The sequence below is a fragment of the Carcharhinus amblyrhynchos genome, unplaced genomic scaffold, assembly GCF_965287045.1.
Source record: "Carcharhinus amblyrhynchos unplaced genomic scaffold, sCarAmb.v2.hapA scaffold_53, whole genome shotgun sequence".
Classification (NCBI taxonomy): Eukaryota; Metazoa; Chordata; class Chondrichthyes; order Carcharhiniformes; family Carcharhinidae; genus Carcharhinus; species Carcharhinus amblyrhynchos.
Genome location: NW_027649794.1, coordinates 32,931 through 52,008, shown reverse-complemented (window position 1 = coordinate 52,008; position 19,078 = coordinate 32,931). Strand labels below are relative to the sequence as shown.

At 50.9% G+C, this 19,078-nt stretch overlaps 1 protein-coding gene across 1 annotated transcript in view; it reads right to left on the bottom strand.

The window, feature by feature from the left end:
- Nucleotides 1-19,078, bottom strand: part of cadm4 (cell adhesion molecule 4) — a 75,889-nt gene that overhangs the window by 34,562 nt on the left and 22,249 nt on the right. Inside the window, exons 4-5 of the mRNA XM_080182375.1 lie at nucleotides 18,024-18,158; nucleotides 4,461-4,622 (exon numbers count right to left, since the gene is read on the bottom strand). Of these exons, the coding sequence (XP_080038501.1) occupies nucleotides 4,461-4,622; nucleotides 18,024-18,158 (297 nt within the window). The remainder of the gene's footprint in view (nucleotides 1-4,460; nucleotides 4,623-18,023; nucleotides 18,159-19,078) is intronic.

Below are 19,078 nucleotides of genomic sequence, written 5' to 3'. Positions count from 1 at the left end.
ACAACTTCAACAAGGCGTCCCAACTCCTGTATTCAATGTTCTGACCAATGAAACCAAGAATGATGAATGCCTTCTTCACCACTCTGTCCACTTTCAAGAAGCCATGAACATGTACCCCTAGATTTCTTTGTTCTGTAACTCACCCCCAACACCGAAACAGTAACTGAGTAAGTCCCGCCCCGGTTCTATCTACCAAAATGCATCGCCTCACATTTATCTAAATTAAACTCCATCTGCCATTCGTCAGTCCACTGGCCCAATTGATTAAGATCCCATTGCAATCCTATGTCAGGATGAGGAAAAATGTCTTCACTCCGAGGATAGAGAATCTTTGGAATTCTGCTCACTCCCCCCCACCTCACTCCTCTCCCCAGAGGGCAAGTGAGGGGTTGGACATGGAGGGAGAAAGCGAGTGAGGGGTTGGAGATGGAGGGAGAGCGAGAGTGAGGGGTTGGAGATGGAGGGGGAGAGAGTGAGGGATTGAAGGTGGAGGGAGAGAGAGTGAGGGGTTGGAGATGGAGGGAGAGAGAATGAGAGATTGGAGATGGAAGGAGAGCGAGTGAGAGATTGGAGATAGAAGGGGAGGGAGAAAGAGAAGGATTGGAAATGGGGGAGACAGAGAGTTTGGTGATGGAGGAAGTGAGGGGGTAAGAAATTGGAGATGGAAAGGAACAGCAAGAGAGGGAATGAGGGACTGAAGATGGAGGGAGAGTGAATGAAGGAGTGAAATTTGAAGCCGGGATGAGGAAAAGGGGGAGGGATTAGAAATGGAGGGTGTGAGGAATTGAGAGATTGGAGATGGAGGGAGAGAGAGGAGAAAAAGAGAGGTAGAGAGTGAGTGATTGGAAATGGAGGGAGACGGGAAGTGAGAGACTAGAGATGGAGGGAGAGAGAGAATGATAAATTGGAGATGGAGGGAAAGAGGGAGCGAGGGATTGGAAATGGAGGGACGTTGAGGGTTGGAGGTGGAAGGAGAGAGAGTGAGGACTGGGAGTGGAGGGAAAGACAGAACGAGTGACTGGCAATTAAAGGAAAGAGAGTTTGAGGGATTGGAAATGGAGGGAGAGAGAAGTGAGGGGTTGGAGATGGAGGGAGAGAGTGAAGGGTTAGAGATGGAGGGAGAGAGAGAGAGTGAGGGGTTGGAGATGGGGGGGAGAGAAGTGAGAGGTTGAAGATGGAGGGAGAGAGAGAGTGAGAGGTTGGAGATGGAGGGAGAGAGAAGTGAGAGGCTGGAGATGGAGGGAGGGAGAGAGTGAGGGATTGGAGATGCAGGAAGAGAGACATGGAGGGATTGGAGATGGTGGGGGAGAGAGATAGAGAGAGAGAGAATTGGTGGCTGGAGGTGGAGGGAGCAAGACATGGAGGTTGAGGGAGAGACAGTGATAGATAAGAGATGGCAGGCGAGAGAGAATGATTGGAATTGGAGATGGAGGGAGCGAGGGGGAGAGTCAGAAAGACAGAGGTATGGAGAATGGAGAGAGACAGGGAAACATTTCCAATATCTGAATCTGGGGAGTCCCTATGCCCCTGGATTTGAATTGATAGAAAGTTAGTAATAAAGACAATTTGACTGGAACATTCCAGAATGATGAGTCCCACAGAGATTGAATTAACCTGAGGCTCTCTCAGTGTCAGCCTAAATCACCAGGCCACAGATTCATCACAAGTACAAATCTCAGCTTTGAAAGCAAAGGGATTTACAGGAGAGCTGGCCGGGGTTTAAATAATGTAGGAGAGAGCAGGATGTGAAAGGGACAGAGTGGATAAATGGCCATTTAGCTTCTTCACCGGTCTGACACCTATCATTGGCATCACTCAGCCTGAAATGAGTGACAGCAATGATTAACTGCAGAGTAAACATCTTCCCTGAGGGGTGGAGTTTGTACTGGGAGCTGCTGCTGTCTGTCAAAGTATTCCAGAGATATTCCTCATCTCCTAGTCTCCGCAAAGACTGCCTCATCCCACACACTGCAACACTGCACCCAAACTCACAACACATCCCAGATTCCCAACACCCCACTATCGCTCCCTCCCCTCCCTGACCTTCCCCTTACTGATCCTCCTCTCCCCTCCCTGGTCCTCCCCTCCCCAACCCAACCCAACCCTTCACTCCCCTCCCCTCCCCGATCCTCCCTGACCTTCCCCGACAGACAATGTCTCAATTATTAAACTCCATTCCATGTTTTCAAATTCTTCCCTCCCTATCTCTGTAACCTCCTCCAGCCCCTACAACCCTCCCTATTTCGATAGCCTCCTCCAGCCCTTACACCCCTCCCTATTTCTGTAATCCCCTCCAACTCCTACAAACTTCCATACCTCTGTAACCCCCTCCAGCCCCTACAACCCTCCTTACCTCTATAACGTCCTCCAAAACCTACAAACCCTCCCTATCTCTGAAACATCCTCCAGCCCCTAAATCCCTCCCTATCTCTGTAGCCTCTTTCAGATCCTAGAGCCCTCCCTATCTCTGCAACCCCCTCCAGCCCCTACGGCCCTCTCTATCTCTGCAACCCCCTCCAGCCCCGACGGCCCTCTCTATATCTGTAACCGCCTCCAGTCCCTTCGGCCCAACTTGTTCATCCACCCAGTTTTTACCCCTAAGCTAGTCCCAATTTTCTGCATTTGGCCCATATCCCTCTATACCCATCTTAACCATGTAACTGTCTAAATGCTTCTTAAAGAACAAAATTGTACTCACCTCAACTAGACCTCTGGCAGTTCATTCCAGACATTCACCACCCTCTGTGAAAAAATTGCCCCTCTGGACCCTTTTGTATCTTTCCTCTCTCCCCTTAAACCTATGTCCTTTAGTTTGAGACCCCACTACCTTTGGGAAAAGATATTGACTATCTAGCTGATCTATGCCCCTCATTATTTTAAAGACCTTCATAAGATCACACCTAAGCCTCCTTCACTCGAGAGAAAAAGTCCCAGTCTATCCAACCTCTCCTTAGAACTCAAACCATCAAGTCCCGGGAGCATCCTAGTAAATCTCTTCTGCACTCTTTCTAGTTTAATAATATCCTTTCTATAATAGGGTGCCCAGGACTGTACACAGTATTCCGAGAGTGGCTTTACCAAAGTCTCGTACAACTTCAACGAAACGTCCCAACTCCTGTATTCAATGTTCTGACCAATGAAACCAAGTATGCCGAATGCCTTCCTCACCTCCCAATCTGCCTGTGACTCCACTTTCAAGGAACCCTAAATCTGTACTCCTAGATCTCTTTGTTCTGTAACGCTCCCCAAAGCCATACCGTTAACGGAGTAAGCCCTGCTCTGGTTCAATCTACCAAAATGCACCATCTCGCATTTATCTAAATTAAACATTACCTGCCATTCATCAGCCCACTAGTCCAATTGATGAAGATCCCATTGCAAATATAGAATCCCTCTAGTGCAGATGGAGGCCATTTGGTCCATCGAGACTGCACCTCCCAAAACTCACCCAGGCCCTATCTCCATAACCCCATGCATTTACCCTAGATAGTCTCCCTGACACTTATTGGCAATTTAGCATGTCCAATCCACCTAATCCACACATGTTTGGAATGTGGGAACAAACTGGAGCCCCGGAGGAAACCCACGCAGACATAGGAAGAACGTGCAAATCCCACAGACATTGGCCTAAACTGAAAATCAAACTCTGGTACCTGGCACTGTGAGGCACCAGTGCTAACCTCTGTGCCACCTCAGATCCTACATAACCTTCTTCACTGTCCACTATGCCACCAATTTTTGTGTCATCTGCAAACTTACTAACCATGCCTCCTAAATTCTCATCCAAATCATTAATATAAATAACAAATAACAGTGGACCCAGCACTGATCGCTGAAGCACACTGCTGGTCACAGGCCTCCAGTTTGAAAAACAACTCTCTATAATGACCCTCTGGTTTCTGTCATCAAGAAATCTTACAACACCAGGTTAAAGTCCAACAGGTTTAATTGGTAGCAAATGCCACTAGCTTTTGGAGCGCCGCTCCTTCGTCAGGAGGTGCAGCAGGTGCTCCGAAAGTTAGTGGCATTTGCTGCCAAATAAACCTGTTGGGCTTTAACTTGGTGTTCTCACTGTGTTTACCCCAGTCCAGTGCCGGCATCTCCACATTCTGTCATCAAGCTAATTTTATATCCATTTCACTACCTCACCCTGGATCCTGTGAGATTTAACCTTGTGCAACAACTTAGCATGCGGTACCTTGTCAAGGGTCTTGCTAAAGTCCATGTAGACAACATTGACTGTACTGCCCTCATCTACCTTCTTGGTTACCCCTTCAGAAAACTGAATCAAATTTGTGAGACATGATTTTCTGCTCACAAAGCCATGCTGACTGTCCCTAATCAGTCCTTGTGTCTCTAAATGCCTGTAGATCCTGTCTCTCGGAATACCTTCTAACAACTTACCCACTACAGATGTGAGGCTCACTGGCCTGGAGTAATGCACATTATCTCATACTTACATCGTACACTTAAGGAGAAGTCGGTGCGCTGTTTTGAGAGTTTGACTGAAGGGAGTTCAGCCTCACAGGTTACAGTGGCCCCATTATCTTTCCGTTGTACTGGGAACTTCACCACATTGGTTACCTCAAATGTCTTCCCGGACTGTTGCTGACTGCTTACTCCTGCACAGAAAACACACAGAGAAGCATTCATCAGAAATTTCAAATCACCCCAAAAATGATTGGCAACTGTATCCCAGCATCATCATTGCTGAATCCCCCACTATCAACATCCTGGGGGTTACCATCACTGAATTCCCCCCGACTATCAACATCCTGGGGGTTACCATCACTGAATCCCCCCCAATATCAAAATCCTGGGGGTTACCATCACTGAATTCCCCCCCACTATCAACATCCTGGGGGTTACCATCACTGAATCTCCCCACTATCAACATCCTGAGGGTTACCATCACTGAATTCCCCCCCACTATCAACATCCTGGGGGTTACCATCACTGAATCCCCCCCACTATCAACATCCTGGGGGTTACCATCACTGAATCTCCCCACTATCAACATCCTGAGGGTTACCATCACTGAATTCCCCCCCACTATCAACATCCTGGGGGTTACCATCACTGAATCCCCCCCCACTATCAACATCCTGGGGGTTACCATCACTGAATCCCCCCCAATATCAACATCCTGGGGGTCACCATCACTGAATCCCCCCCAATATCAAAATCCTGGGGGTCACCATCACTGAATCCCCCCCAATATCAAAATCCTGGGGGTCACCATCACTGAATCCCCTGACTATCAACATCCTGGGGGTTACCATCACTGAATCCCCCCACTATCGACATCCTGGGGGTTACCATCACTGAATCCCCCCACTATCAACATCCTGGGGGTCACCATCACTGAATCCCCTACTATCAACATCCTGGGGGTTACCATCACTGAATCCCCCACTATCAACATCCTGGGGGTTACCATCACTGAATTCCCCCCACTATTAACATCCTGGGGGTTACCATCACTGAATCCCCCCCACTATCAACATCCTGGGGGTTACCATCACTGAATTCCCCCCACTATTAACATCCTGGGGGTTACCATCACTGAATCCCCCCACTATCAACATCCTGGGGGTTACCATCACTGAATTCCCCCCACTATCAACATCCTGGGGGTTACCATCACTGAATTACCCCCACTATCAACATCCTGGGGGTTACCATCACTGAATCCCCCCCACTATCAACATCCTGGGGGTTACCATCACTGAATCTCCCCACTATCAACATCCTGGGGGTTACCATCACTGAATCCCGCCCACTATCAACATCCTGGGGGTTACCATCACTGAATCCCCCCGCCTATCAACATCCTGGGGGTTACCATCACTGAATCCCCCACTATCAACATCCTGTGGGTTACCATCACTGAATCCCCCCACTATCAACATCCTGGGGGTTACCATCACTGAATCCCCCCCACTATCAACATTCTGGGGGTTACCATCACTGAATCTCCCCCACTATCAACATCCTGGGGGTTACCATCACTGAATCCTGCCCACTATCAACATCCTGGGGGTTACCATCACTGAATTCCCCAACTATCAACATCCTGGGGGTTACCATCACTGAATCCCCCTCACCATCAACATCCTGGGGGTCACCATCACTGAATCTCCCCACTATCAACATCCTGGGGGTTACCATCACTGAATCCCCCCCACTATCAACATCCTGGGGGTTACCATCACTGAATCCCCCCGCCTATCAACATCCTGGGGGTTACCATCACTGAATCTCCCCACTATCAACATCCTGGGGGTTACCATCACTGAATCCCCCCCACTATCAACATCCTGGGGGTTACCAATGGCCAGAAGCTGAACTGGACCCAGAGCAGGTCAGAGGCTGGGAATCCTGCAGTGAGTAACTCACCTCCTGACTCCCAAAGCCTGACACCATCTACAAGGACACAAATCAGGAGTGTGATGGAATACTCCCACTTGCCTGGATGGGTGCAGCTCCAACAACACTCGAGAAGCTTGACACCATCCAGGAAAAAGCAGCCCCGCTCGATCGACACACTAACCCCAAACATTCACTCCCTCCACCCCCCGACGCACAGTGACAGCCGTGTGTACCATCTACAAGATGCACTGCAGCATCTCACCAAGGCTCCTTAGGCAGCACCTTCCAAACCCATGACCGCTACCATCTAGAAGGACAAGGGCAGCAGATACCTGGGAACACCCCCACCTGGAGTTTCCCCTCCAAGTCACTCACCATCCCGACTTGGAAATATATCGGCCGTTCCTTCACTGTCACTGGGCCTAAATCTTGGAAGTCCCTCCCTAATAGCACTGTGGGTGTACCTACATCTCAGTGGGTTCAAGATGATCTAATTGCTCCTTCTCAAGGAGCAATTAGAGATGGGCCAATGGGTACTCACTGGAAACTCCAGTGGGTACTGGGCCCAACCTGCTCAAACCGTCCCTTCATCCCAGAAATCAGCCCCGTGAACCTTACCTGAACAGTTCCTGATGTCAGTCTATCCCTCCCGAGGTACGGATCGGGATCTGGGACTGAGAAGGCTGAAGGGGTGCCCCGATTGAGGTCTTAAAAATGATGAAAGGAGTTTTATTTTTTATTTATTAGTGTCGCAACTGGTCTTACATTAACACCGCAATGAAGTTACTGTGAAAATTCCCGCGTCTCCACACTCCGGCGTCTGCTCGGATACACTGAGGGAGAATTTAGCACCTATCCCCAAATCTTTGGACTGTGGGCGGAAACTGGAGCACCTGGAGGAAACCCACGCAGACACGAGGAGGATGTGCAAATTCTGCACAGACAGTGACTCAAGCCGGGAATCGAACCCGGGTCTCTGGCGCTGTGAGGCAGCTATGCTAACCACTGTGCCACCATTTAGCGATTATTGCAAATTTCCTGATTTAATCCATACCCAGAAACTACCCTGAATTTATCCTTCTTGCAATCTGATATCGACTAAACACCCTGTCCAGGCCCAAATCTCTCCATAAGGATGTATCTTCACCATTCACGTCTTTCCATCAGTACTCTCTCAACGCAGCCACTAGTTGGTGCACCATCCCCCTCTCCCCTGCTCCAGTTTCCCCCCGCTCCAGCCCCCCCCACTAACTCCCGACGTCCCTACACACCTACCCCCCCTCCAGCCCCTTCCGCCCCTCGCAACCCCTCAACTTATGTCCCCCCCTCCAACTGACCACCCCCTTGACCTATGGAACCCATGGCTAGGGTTGTCAGGGGGTTGGGTCTGTTATTTGCCCCTCTGGTTGATGGCCTAGTGGTATTATCACTCGACTAGTCATTCAGAAACTAGGCTAATGTACTGGGGATCTGGGATTGAATCCCATCACGGCAGCTGGTGGAATTTAAATTCAATTAAAAAAAATCTGGAATTAAGAATCTACTGATGACTTGTCGGAAAAACCCATCTGGTTCACTAATGTACTCTAGGGAAGGAAATCTGCCATCCTTACCTGGTCTGGCCTACATCTGACTCCAGAGTCACAGCAATGTGGTTGACTCTCAACTGCCCTTGGGAACTAGGGATGGCCAATAAATGCTGGCCAGCCAATGATGCCCATGTCCCATGAATGAATAAAAAAATGTAGGGGAAGTCTAGCTACAACAGTACGGGATATTGGTGAGACCACACTGGGAGGACTGTGTCCAGTTCTGGTCTCCTTACCTTGGGAGGGATAGACTGTTACAGGGGCGGCTCAGAGAAGGTTTGTGGGGCCGGTTTCCTGGGATAAGGAAGGGTTTGAGCAGGTTGGGCCCGGTACCCATTGGAGTTTGGAAGAATGAGAGGGGATCTTATTGAAATATATCAGACTCTGAGGTGGGAAGTGGGGGGTGGTGTTGGGTTGGTTGACAGGGTGGATGCTGGAAGAATGTTACCCCCTCGTGGATGGAATCTAGAACTGGGAAGGGAGGAGGAGAGGTTTGTTGGGGGGGGGTAGGGTGGAGGAGCTGGAAGGATTAGGCCCTGTGTTTCTATCCTACAATTCGCAGAACCAGCTCTTCCACCCACTGTTCTACCCCGTGTCCAGGAATTATCCCCCCTCCCCAACCCCCACAGGCTCCCCTGGCCTACCCCTGAACTTGAGTGGGTGTGTCTCTGGAAATGTTCTACCCAGGTGCCAGCTTGACCCATCCATCAACGTGCCAGTGGGGCTCTCCTGGACACTACCCTACCATCCCCTTCCCCCGCCACCCACCACTTATCCAGGGCCACCAGCCGGATCAGGAAGACAATCCCAGTGAGGGTTCCTGATTCAGGGAATTGAGTAGTAGTGCAGGGAGGGTCACCAAGCACTGGAGACGGCAGGCAAATGTGCGGGACAAGTCAGAACATGTGTCCTGACGCCTGACGCCTGACCCCTGATCCCCCTCAAAAGCCAGAGTTGTCCCATTTGGACATGGATATCTTTCCTGTTGTTTTACCCCACATGGAGCACATGCTCCTACCTTTCCTAAAAACCAATCCTCCAACTCCCACCACCCAGCTGATCCATGCCCCAGCCAATGGGTGACTCTTGGCCTGCGGCTTGGTTTTGTAGAGGGTTCAAAGGCTACAAGGGAGACATTCACTCCGAGGGAATGGTCTCCAATTCCAGGGTGCGGGGGGGGTGCTCCATGCCAGGTCTGGGGGGAGGGGTGGGGAGGGAGGTGGGTGAAGAGAGAAAGGGGTTGGGAAGCCAAGCAGGACGATATGACACGACCACAGCAGAGCCTCGGGGACACTGGGGAAATCACACTCAGGACTACATCTTCTTTTTATTGGATTAGTGATCGAATTCAGAAGTTAACAACTCCCAAGCACGTCCACACTCCAAGTGCGGCAGGAAAAGCTATTAGATACATGATTCGATAACACCTCAGCTTCAGAGTGAAAATCCCAGTGCCCAGTGCAGGGAGATAAGCCCAGTCCTCACATCAAAAGAAATTCAACCAAGGTAATTTGCTGATGGGCTCACAGAGGCTGCAGGCTTGCAGAAATGTGATAACCTGTCCATTAGTACTAAGGGAGGAATTATAAGCATTTAGCCAGACACGAGTCTATCATATATTACAGCGCTGGACACCACAGAAACCAGAAGCAGGAGGAGGCCATTTGGCCCTTCGAGCTTGCTCCACCATTCATTATGATCATGGCTGATCATCAAATTCAACATCCTGATCCCCCCCCTTCTCCCCCACATCCCTTGATCCCTTTAGCCCCAAGAGCTATATTGAATTTCTTCTTGAAATCAGACAACATTTTGGCCTCAACTGCTTTCTGTGGTAGGGAATTCTTGAAATCAGGAGGCCATTCACCCCCTTTGGTCCTGTGCTAGCTTTTTGAGAGTCCCTGCTCTCTGTCTTCCCCCACTCCCTCTCCCCCAGTTCTCTCCCTGACATTCCTGTAAATTTTCTCCCTTCCAGTATTTCTCCAATTGCCCCTTTTGAAAGTTCCGATTGAATCTGCTTCCATCGCCCTTTCAGACAGCACCTTCCAGATCACAACAACTCACTGTGTGTCCAAAATAAAATTCTCCTCTTCTCCCCCCCTCCGGTTCTTTTCCCGATTCTCTTCAATCTGTGTCTCCTCTGGTTACCGAGCCTCCTGTCACTGGAGACACTTTCTCCTCATTCACTCCATCCAAACCAATCCCCCACCTCAGGCCTCATGATTTCGAACGCCTCGATTCAATCTCTCCCTGGACCTTCCCTGCTCCGAGGAGAATGATCTCAGCTTCTCCTGGTCTCCCCAAGATGAACTGAAGCCCCCTCAGCCCTGGGAACATTCCAGAAAATCACCACCGCATCCAGTGGAGTAAAAGCAGAAATAAATTGTGTCCTCTAAGTTGAGAATCCAGATTAATCTTTTCGCTAATGATAAGCCAGACTGCAAGTGTCAAAACTGTATTTTAGCTAAAACAGCACATCGATCAATTCAGCTTTCATGAATATTAAATAAAGTGTTCTATTATGAATGAACATGTTAAGAGAAGCAGTTTAATAGTTTAATGTCATATTCCATCCCCATTAAAATAAAACACAGGGTTAGATACAGAGTAAAGCTCCCTCTACACTGTCCCCATCAAACACTCCCAGGACAGGTACAGCACGGGGTTAGATACAGAGTAAAGCTCCCTCTACACTGTCCCCATCAAACACTCCCAGGACAGGTACAGCACGGGGTTAGATACAGAGTAAAGCTCCCTCGACACTGTCCCCATCAAACACTCCCAGGACAGGTACAGCACAGGGTTAGATACAGAGTAAAGCTCCCTCTACACTGTCCCCCATCAAACACTCCCGGGACAGGTACAGCATGGGGTTAGATACAGCATGGGGGTAAGCAGTAAATACAGATTGACATCTATCAGGGATGTGGAGAGCACACTATAACAGATAACACCGAGAATCTATTTGCAAATGGGAGAGATTCAGACAATTTTAAAATTTCTGACTGTTCGCCAATGCATCCAGCTAATGTGAGATGTCGGTAAGATTAATATCACAGTCATATTCATTTAACACATATTTGACTGGGATTTTAAATTGGTCAATTTACTCTGGATAAATTAGACGCAGAGATTATTCAGTCCTCAGAGTATAAGATATTACATTGCACAGTGATACACACGTCCTCCAAATTCGCAGCAAGATCCCGCAATGCAATAAGCAAATTCCTTCATCTTTCCAGGGAGTTGGATCTCGTTAGCTGGGTCCAGTATTTATTACCCATCCCTAATTACCCCCAACACTCCCTCAGTACTGACCCTCTGACAGTGCAGCACTCCCTCAGCACTGACCCTCTGACAGTGCGGCACTCCCTCAGCACTGACCCTCTGACAGTGCGGCACTCCCTCAGCACTGACCCTCTGACAGTGCGGCACTCCCTCAGCACTGACCCTCTGACAGTGCGGCACTCCCTCAGCACTGACCCTCTGACAGTGCGGCACTCCCTCAGCACTGACCCTCTGACAGTGCGGCACTCCCTCAGTACTGACCCTCTGACAGTGCGGCACTCCCTCAGCACTGACCCTCTGACAGTGCGGCACTCCCTCAGCACTGACCCTCTGACAGTGCGGCACTCCCTCAGCACTGACCCTCTGACAGTGCGGCACTCCCTCAGCACTGACCCTCTGACAGTGCGGCACTCCCTCAGTACTGACCCTCTGACAGTGCGGCACTCCCTCAGTACTGACCCTCTGACAGTGCGGCACTCCCTCAGCACTGACCCTCTGACAGTTTAGCGCTCCATCTATACTGACTCTCTGACAGGGGGAGTAGGCCCCTGTCTCTGCACGGTAGTAGGCCCCTGTCTCTGCAGGGGAGAAGGCCCCTGTCCCTGGGAGTAGGGTTCCTGTTTCTAGGAATAAAGATCCTGATGCTGGGAGTCAGGCCCTGTCTCCATTAGGAGGGCCTTGTCAATGGGAGTAAGGCCCTGTCTCAGGGATTAAGACACCTCCAAGTAAGGCACCTGTCTCTGAGAGTAAGGTCCCCTGTCTCTGGCAGTTAGGGCCCTGTCTCTGGCAGTTAGGGCCCTGTCTCTGGCAGTTAGGGCCCCTGTCCCTGGTAGTAATGTCCCTATCCCTGGGACAAAGGCTCCTGCCTCTGGGAGTAAGGCTCCTGTATCAGGGAGTAAGGCCCCTGTCCCTGCAGGGGAGTAGGCTCCGTATTGGGCGGGGGGCTTGTCCCTGACCCTGGGAATGCCCCGTCCCTGCAGAATGGCAGGATCTTGGCCCTGAGAGCAGGGAGCAGGAGTGGTGTACGGGATCATCCAGGAAGCGGCTGCAGTCAGCTCTGTGAGGCCAGGGACTCTGATTCACTTTGAAGGCCCATTCTTCCTCCTCAGGGACCCCAGTATCAGTGCAGCATCTCATTGCTACGGACTACTTCTGAACACACCTCTACATCGCCTTGACGAGAAACAACTTGGCTGCCTCAACACCATAGAGCCAGGCTGAGCTCCCAAATGGGTTTTAAATTGCACTCGTCCCTGGGGTCGATTGGCCTGAATGGGAAAGAAAGCAGCAGTGAACTGCCAAGGACTTTCTCATTCTGACATCAGGCCCTCCCTCTAATTCTATAAACTCAGCCACTTCATGGTGCCAGATTCATTCCTTCAAGCTTTTCCTTTCATATTCCTCCCCCTTCACCCCACCTCCCTCCCACTGTCGGGAAAGGTAGGCTTAGTGAGCAAGAAAAGACCAGGCCTCAGCCCAGGCTAGCAACCTTAGCCAAAGGGGAAGAGGCCTACTTGCAAAGGTGATGGCCTCACACCCAGGAGTGGGGGAGTATTCTGTGGGCCAGTTACAACCGGGCCTACTGTCAGGGACATGGTTCTCCCAGGGACAGTTGCTCCAAGGCCTACCTCAACGGCAGGACCCTTCTCCCATGTGCACTGTCCAATTCTCAGGGACAGGATCCTTAAGGACAGCACCCTATTCCCAAGGACTGGACTCTATTCCTAGAGACACAGGCCTAACTTCAGCTGCAGGGCTTTTCTCCCTATGCCCCAGGGCCAGGGCCCATACTTCCCAGAACAGGGCCTACATACAATGATACGGCCCAACTCTCAGGGACACTGGTCCCAACTCCCGGGGACAGAGGGCCCAACTCCCGGGGACAGAGGGCCCAGCTCCCGGGGACAGAGGGCCCAGCTCCCGGGGACAGAGGGCCCAGCTCCCGGGGACAGAGGGCCCAGCTCCCGGGGACAGAGGGCCCAGCTCCCGGGGACACAAGGCCCAGCTCCCGGGGACACAAGGCCCAGCTCCCGGGGACACAAGGCCCAACCTCCAGGGGAACAAGGCCCAACTCTCACAGACACAATGCCCAACTCCCAGGGACACAAGGCCCAACTCCCAGGGACACAAGGCCCAACTCCCAGGGACACAAGGCCCAGCTCCCGGGAACACAAGGCCCAGCTCCCGGGAACACAAGGCCCAGCTCCCGGGGACACAAGGCCCAACCTCCAGGGGAACAAGGCCCAACTCTCACAGACACAATGCCCAACTCCCAGGGACACAAGGCCCAACTCCCAGGGACACAAGGCCCAACTCCCAGGGACACAAGGCCCAGCTCCCGGGAACACAAGGCCCAGCTCCCGGGGACACAAGGCCCAGCTCCCGGGGACACAAGGCCCAGCTCCCGGGGACACAAGGCCCAGCTCCCGGGGACACAAGGCCCAGCTCCCGGGGACACAAGGCCCAGCTCCCGGGAACACAAGGCCCAGCTCCCGGGAACACAAGGCCCAGCACCCGGGAACACAAGGCCCAGCTCCCGGGGACACAAGGCCCAACCTCCAGGGGAACAAGGCCCAACTCTCACAGACACAATGCCCAACTCCCAGGGACACAAGGCCCAACTCCCAGGGACACAAGGCCCAACTCCCAGGGATACAAGGCCCAACTCCCAGGGACAAGGCCTTAATTTCAGGAACAAGGGTCTATCTCTGGGTCCAGGGCCCTACTCCCAGAGACACAGTTGACCCCAGGGCCCAAGAAAGTAGGAGCAATGTCGGACTACTGGTGGATTTAAAGCAAGGCCTTAGTTGAATGTTTTTGAATTCTGTTTTCTCTGACTAATCAGATAGAATGTCTGAGGCAGGGGGGGTCATGGCACTGGAGAAGCACTTGAAGGAGAAAACTTTACCAGACAGTGGGGAGGAGCGTGAGGGGTGGGTGGGGAACAGAATGGGAACTAATGGATCGACCTTTCACAGTATTTGCAAAGTGGGGCTGGGGCTGAATGGCCTCCCCACCCCCACCATCTAACACAAACCACTCTTGAAACAAATTTCCGAGCTGGATTTCACATTTAACCCCCGCTTTGAAATGTCAGCTGCCCGGAGGCATTCCTGAATTTTAATGAGTTTGATGAGTGACTCTTTTTAGGAAGGGGAACAGAGAACAAGGAAAATTCCAGCACAGGAACAGGCCATTCGGCCCTCCAAACCTGCACCCACCATGCTGCCCGACTTACCTAAAGCCCCCTACCCTTCCAAGGATCATATCCCTCTATTCACATCTCATTCATGCACTTGTCAAGATGCCCCTTAAAAGTCACTATCGTATCTGCTTCCATTACCTCCCCTGGCAGTGAGTTCCAGCACTCTCTGTGTAAAAAACCTGCCTTGTACATCTCCATTAAACCTTGCCCCTCGCACCTTAAACCTGTGCCCCCGAGTAATCCACTCTGTCCATGCCTCTCAATCTTGTAGGTGGCCCCTCAGCCTCCTTCGTTCCAGTGAGGTAGAATGCGAGGAATTGGAGTCAGGATCCGACGCTGCCATTCCTCAAACCAAACGCTCTCTCCCAAATAACCACGTGTTCATTCTCAGAACGCAGCTTCCAATTCTCCTGAATGATTCTGCTCAGGAGATCTGATGTTACCAATCCCTGTAACCAGCTACTTATCAGCGATTATCGCCAACTCTGCAATCAGCTCTGGGAAATATTCCCGTGAATAATTCAATTCCTGACAGACTTCAAACATCAGGATTCATGTGTCGATTGGCAACCATCCAGAATGTTCCTCTATTTATTCACACTCTCTCTCTCTCTCGGCAACCACTTAGACTTAGATAACCACCTTCGACAGTGAATTATCTCAAAGAGGGACTGTGCAATCTAAGATCACATGTGAGGAGCACATTCGGCCCATCGAATCCCTCCTATCTATTTTTACATCAATCTAGTCAGTCCTTAATTTCCCCCCTCCACCACAGAAACATAGAAGGTAGGAGCAGGAGGAGGCCATTCAGCCCCTCAAGCCTGCTCCACCATTCATTACAATCATGGCTGATCATCGAACTCAATAGCCTAATCCTTCTTTCTCCATGTAATCTTTGATCCCGTTCATCCCAAGTGCTATATCCAGCTGCATCTTGAATACATTCAATGTTTTGGCATCAACTATTTCCAGTGGTAATGAATTCCACAGGCTCACCGGGTGAAGAAATGTCTCTTCACCTCCATTCTAAATGGTCTACCCCGAATCCTCAGATTGTGACCCCTGGTTTGGGACTCCCCCATCATCAGGAACACCCTCCCTGCATCTACCCTGTCTAGTCCTATAGAATTTTATAAGTCTCTATGAGATCCCCCCTCATTCATCTGAACTCCAGAGAAAGCAATCCTAACCCAGTCAATCTCTCCTCATACATCAGTCCCGCCGTCACCAGAATCAGCCTGGTAAACATTCACTGCACTCCCTCGAGGACAAGAACATCCTTCCTCAGAAAAGGAGACCAAAACTGAACACAATATTCTAGGTGTGGGCTCGCCAAGGCCCTGCATAATTGCAACAACACATCCCTGCTGCTGTACTCGAAACCTCTCGCAGTGAAGGCCAACATACCATTTGCCTTCTTCACCGCCTGCTTACTTTCAGTGACTGGTGTACAAGGACACCCAGATCCCACTGCACACTCCCCTCTCCCAATTCACAGCCATTCAGGTAGTAATCTGCCTTCTTGTTTTTGCTTCCAAAGTGAATCTCTGAAAGTTCTCTCCAGTTTCCATTCAATGTCCTTCTGAAACCATTCATTGTCTCCACTCCCAACTCCCCTGCAACTCAGCACCTCCCCCCCCTCCACTGGTCACATATACTGAATGAAATACCAGCCCTGGAGACTGTCCAGAGAAGGTTCACTCGGTTGGTCCCGGGTAGGGAGAGATTTTCTTATCAGTAGGTTGGGCTCATTGGAGTTTAGAAGAATGAGGGGCGACCTTATTGAGACATGTCGGATTCTCAAGGGGAGTTTGACAGGGTTGATGCTGAGAGGCTGTTTCCCCTTGTGGGAGAGTCTGGGACCGGAGGGAATAATCTCAGAGTAAGGGGGGGCGGGAGTCACCTCAATGAACACAGAGATGAGGAGGACTTTCTTCTCTCAGAGGGGAGTGATTCTGTGGAACTTGATGCTCAAGGTTGAGATAGACAGATATTTAGTCAGTGAGGGAATTGAGGGGATGAGATGGGAAAGTGGAGTTGAACATTATCACATCAGATCAGTCATGATCCTATTGAATGGCAGAGCAGGCTGGGGGTGGGGAGGGGGGTGCCGAATGTCCTATAAGAATCATACAGTGCAGGAGGCCATTCGCCCCGTTGATTCAACACCACCCACAATCCCACCCAGACCCTATCCCCATAACCCCATGCATTAACCCCTGCTAGTCTCCCTGACACGAAAGTGGAATTTACCATGGCTAATCTACCTAACCCGCACATCTTTGGAATGTGGGAGGAAACCGGAGCACCTGGAGGAAACCCACGCAGACATGGGAAGAACATGCAGACTCCATATAGTCAGTGACCCAAGCCAGGAATCGAACCCAGGTCCCTGGCACAGTGAGGCAGTAGTGCTAATCACTGTGCTACCGTGCCTATACCTGCACCCAAGTACTATGCCCCAGAGCCCAGATTCTAGAACTTACTCGAGTCAGTTACTTATTCTCTATACCCCCGTGCCCCCCGCAGGGTTCAGCAATTAAATACAGTGAACGGCAATTAGAGAACTGACTAATGCAATCAAACACAGATCAATTAAACCATTGAACACAAGTCTGCAACATTTCTGCCTGATACTCAGTCGAAAGAGGAAAGCAATATACAGGAACAAAAAAGTCAACGTCAATGATCTAGATGGGGCAGGTCAGGCTGTAAAGCAATAGCTTCAGAGGCTGTGGACAGCATGCTGAGTGAAGATATCTGCTGTCCTGTCCCAGTACTGACCCTCTGACAGTGCGGCACTCCCTCAGCACTGACCCTCTGACAGTGCAGCACTCCCTCAGCACTGACCCTCTGACAGTGCGGCACTCCCTCAGCACTGACCCTCTGACAGTGCAGCACTCCCTCAGCACTGACCCTCTGACAGTGCGGCACTCCCTCAGCACTGACCCTCTGACAGTGCAGCGCTCCCTCAGCACTGACCCTCTGACAGTGCGGCACTCCCTCAGCACTGACCCTCTGACAGTGCGGCACTCCCTCAGCACTGACCCTCTGACAGTGCAGCGCTCCCTCAGCACTGACCCTCTGACAGTGCAGCACTCCCTCAGCACTGACCCTCTGACAGTGCGGCACTCCCTCAGCACTGACCCTCTGACAGTGCGGCACTCCCTCAGCACTGACCCTCTGACAGTGCGGCACTCCCTCAGCACTGACCCTCTGACAGTGCGGCACTCCCTCAGCACTGACCCTCTGACAGTGCGGCACTCCCTCAGCACTGACCCTCTGACAGTGCGGCACTCCCTCAGCACTGACCCTCTGACAGTGCAGCACTCCCTCAGCACTGGTAGAGGGAAAAGGCGAGGCAGTGGCACTGGGTGAGTTGACTAATTGGTGAGCCAGTGAAGACATGATGGGCCAAATGGCCTTCTTCTGCACTCCAACAGTAGTAGGATTCTGTGTTCCCATGTGGTCTATAGGGTGTAAACCTTGACAAGGTGAGTACAGTTCATGTAGGAGTTAATATCCCTCGTTTACAAGGTTCTAATGCCCTGTCAATAAGTCCTTACCCTGAATTTGTTTCTTATCTCTGAACCACCGGATGCGGGCTGGTGGTTTACTCCGGGGCACAGTACAGATCAGCTCCACATCTCCGTTCTCCACCGGCTCCTCACCGCTCACTGTAACCACAGGTTTCGGGGGCACTGAAATATCAATCAGTTAATAATCAGAAAACTCTGAGCGACACAGCAAACCTTACCAACAATATATCCCCCACCTTCAACATTCACTCCCTCCACCCCCCACACACAGTGACGGCCGTGTGTACCATCTACAAGATGCACTGCAGCAACTCAACAAGGCTCCTTAGGCAGCACCTTCCAAACCCACCACCTCTACCATCTAGAAGGACAAGGGCAGCAGATACCTGGGAACACCCCCACCTGCAGGTTCCCCTCCGAGTCACTCACCATCCCGAGTTGGAAATATATCGGCCGTTCCTTCACTGTCACTGGGTCTAAATCCTGGAACTCCCTCCCTAACAGCACTGTGGATGTACCTACACCTACACCTGAGGGATTGTGGCAGGTTCAAGATGGTGGCTCACCCACCACCTTATCAAGTGGCAAATAGTTGTGGGCAACAAGTGCTGGGTCTCGGAGGTGGTGGAAGCAGGTACATTAGCAACATTTAAGAGGCATCTGGATGGGTACGTGAATAGGGAGGGATTAGAAGGAGACAGATCAGGTAAGGGCAGAAGGTATTATTTTTAGTTTAGTTCGGGTATCATGATTGGCAAGGGCTTGGAGGGCTGAAGGGCTTGTTCCTGTGCCAGGCACAATTCTACTGATAAAACCAATACTGTGTAGTTGAGATGGTAATGATATAAAGAATGTTTATAAAGATATAAAAGAATTGCAAAATATGCCAGAGGGAAAAAAAAACAGTCTATGGTTTCCCTAAAAGCTATGTTTGGTTTCTGTGCTCAAATGCAGAATACACACGTTTTCCAGGCTGCAATATTTGTTTCAAAAGGACGAAAAACATCAGGGTTGACTTGGTAGCAGGCTTTTTGCATTCTGACAGCCGATGAGTTTATAGAAGACACTCAGCTAACAGCCTA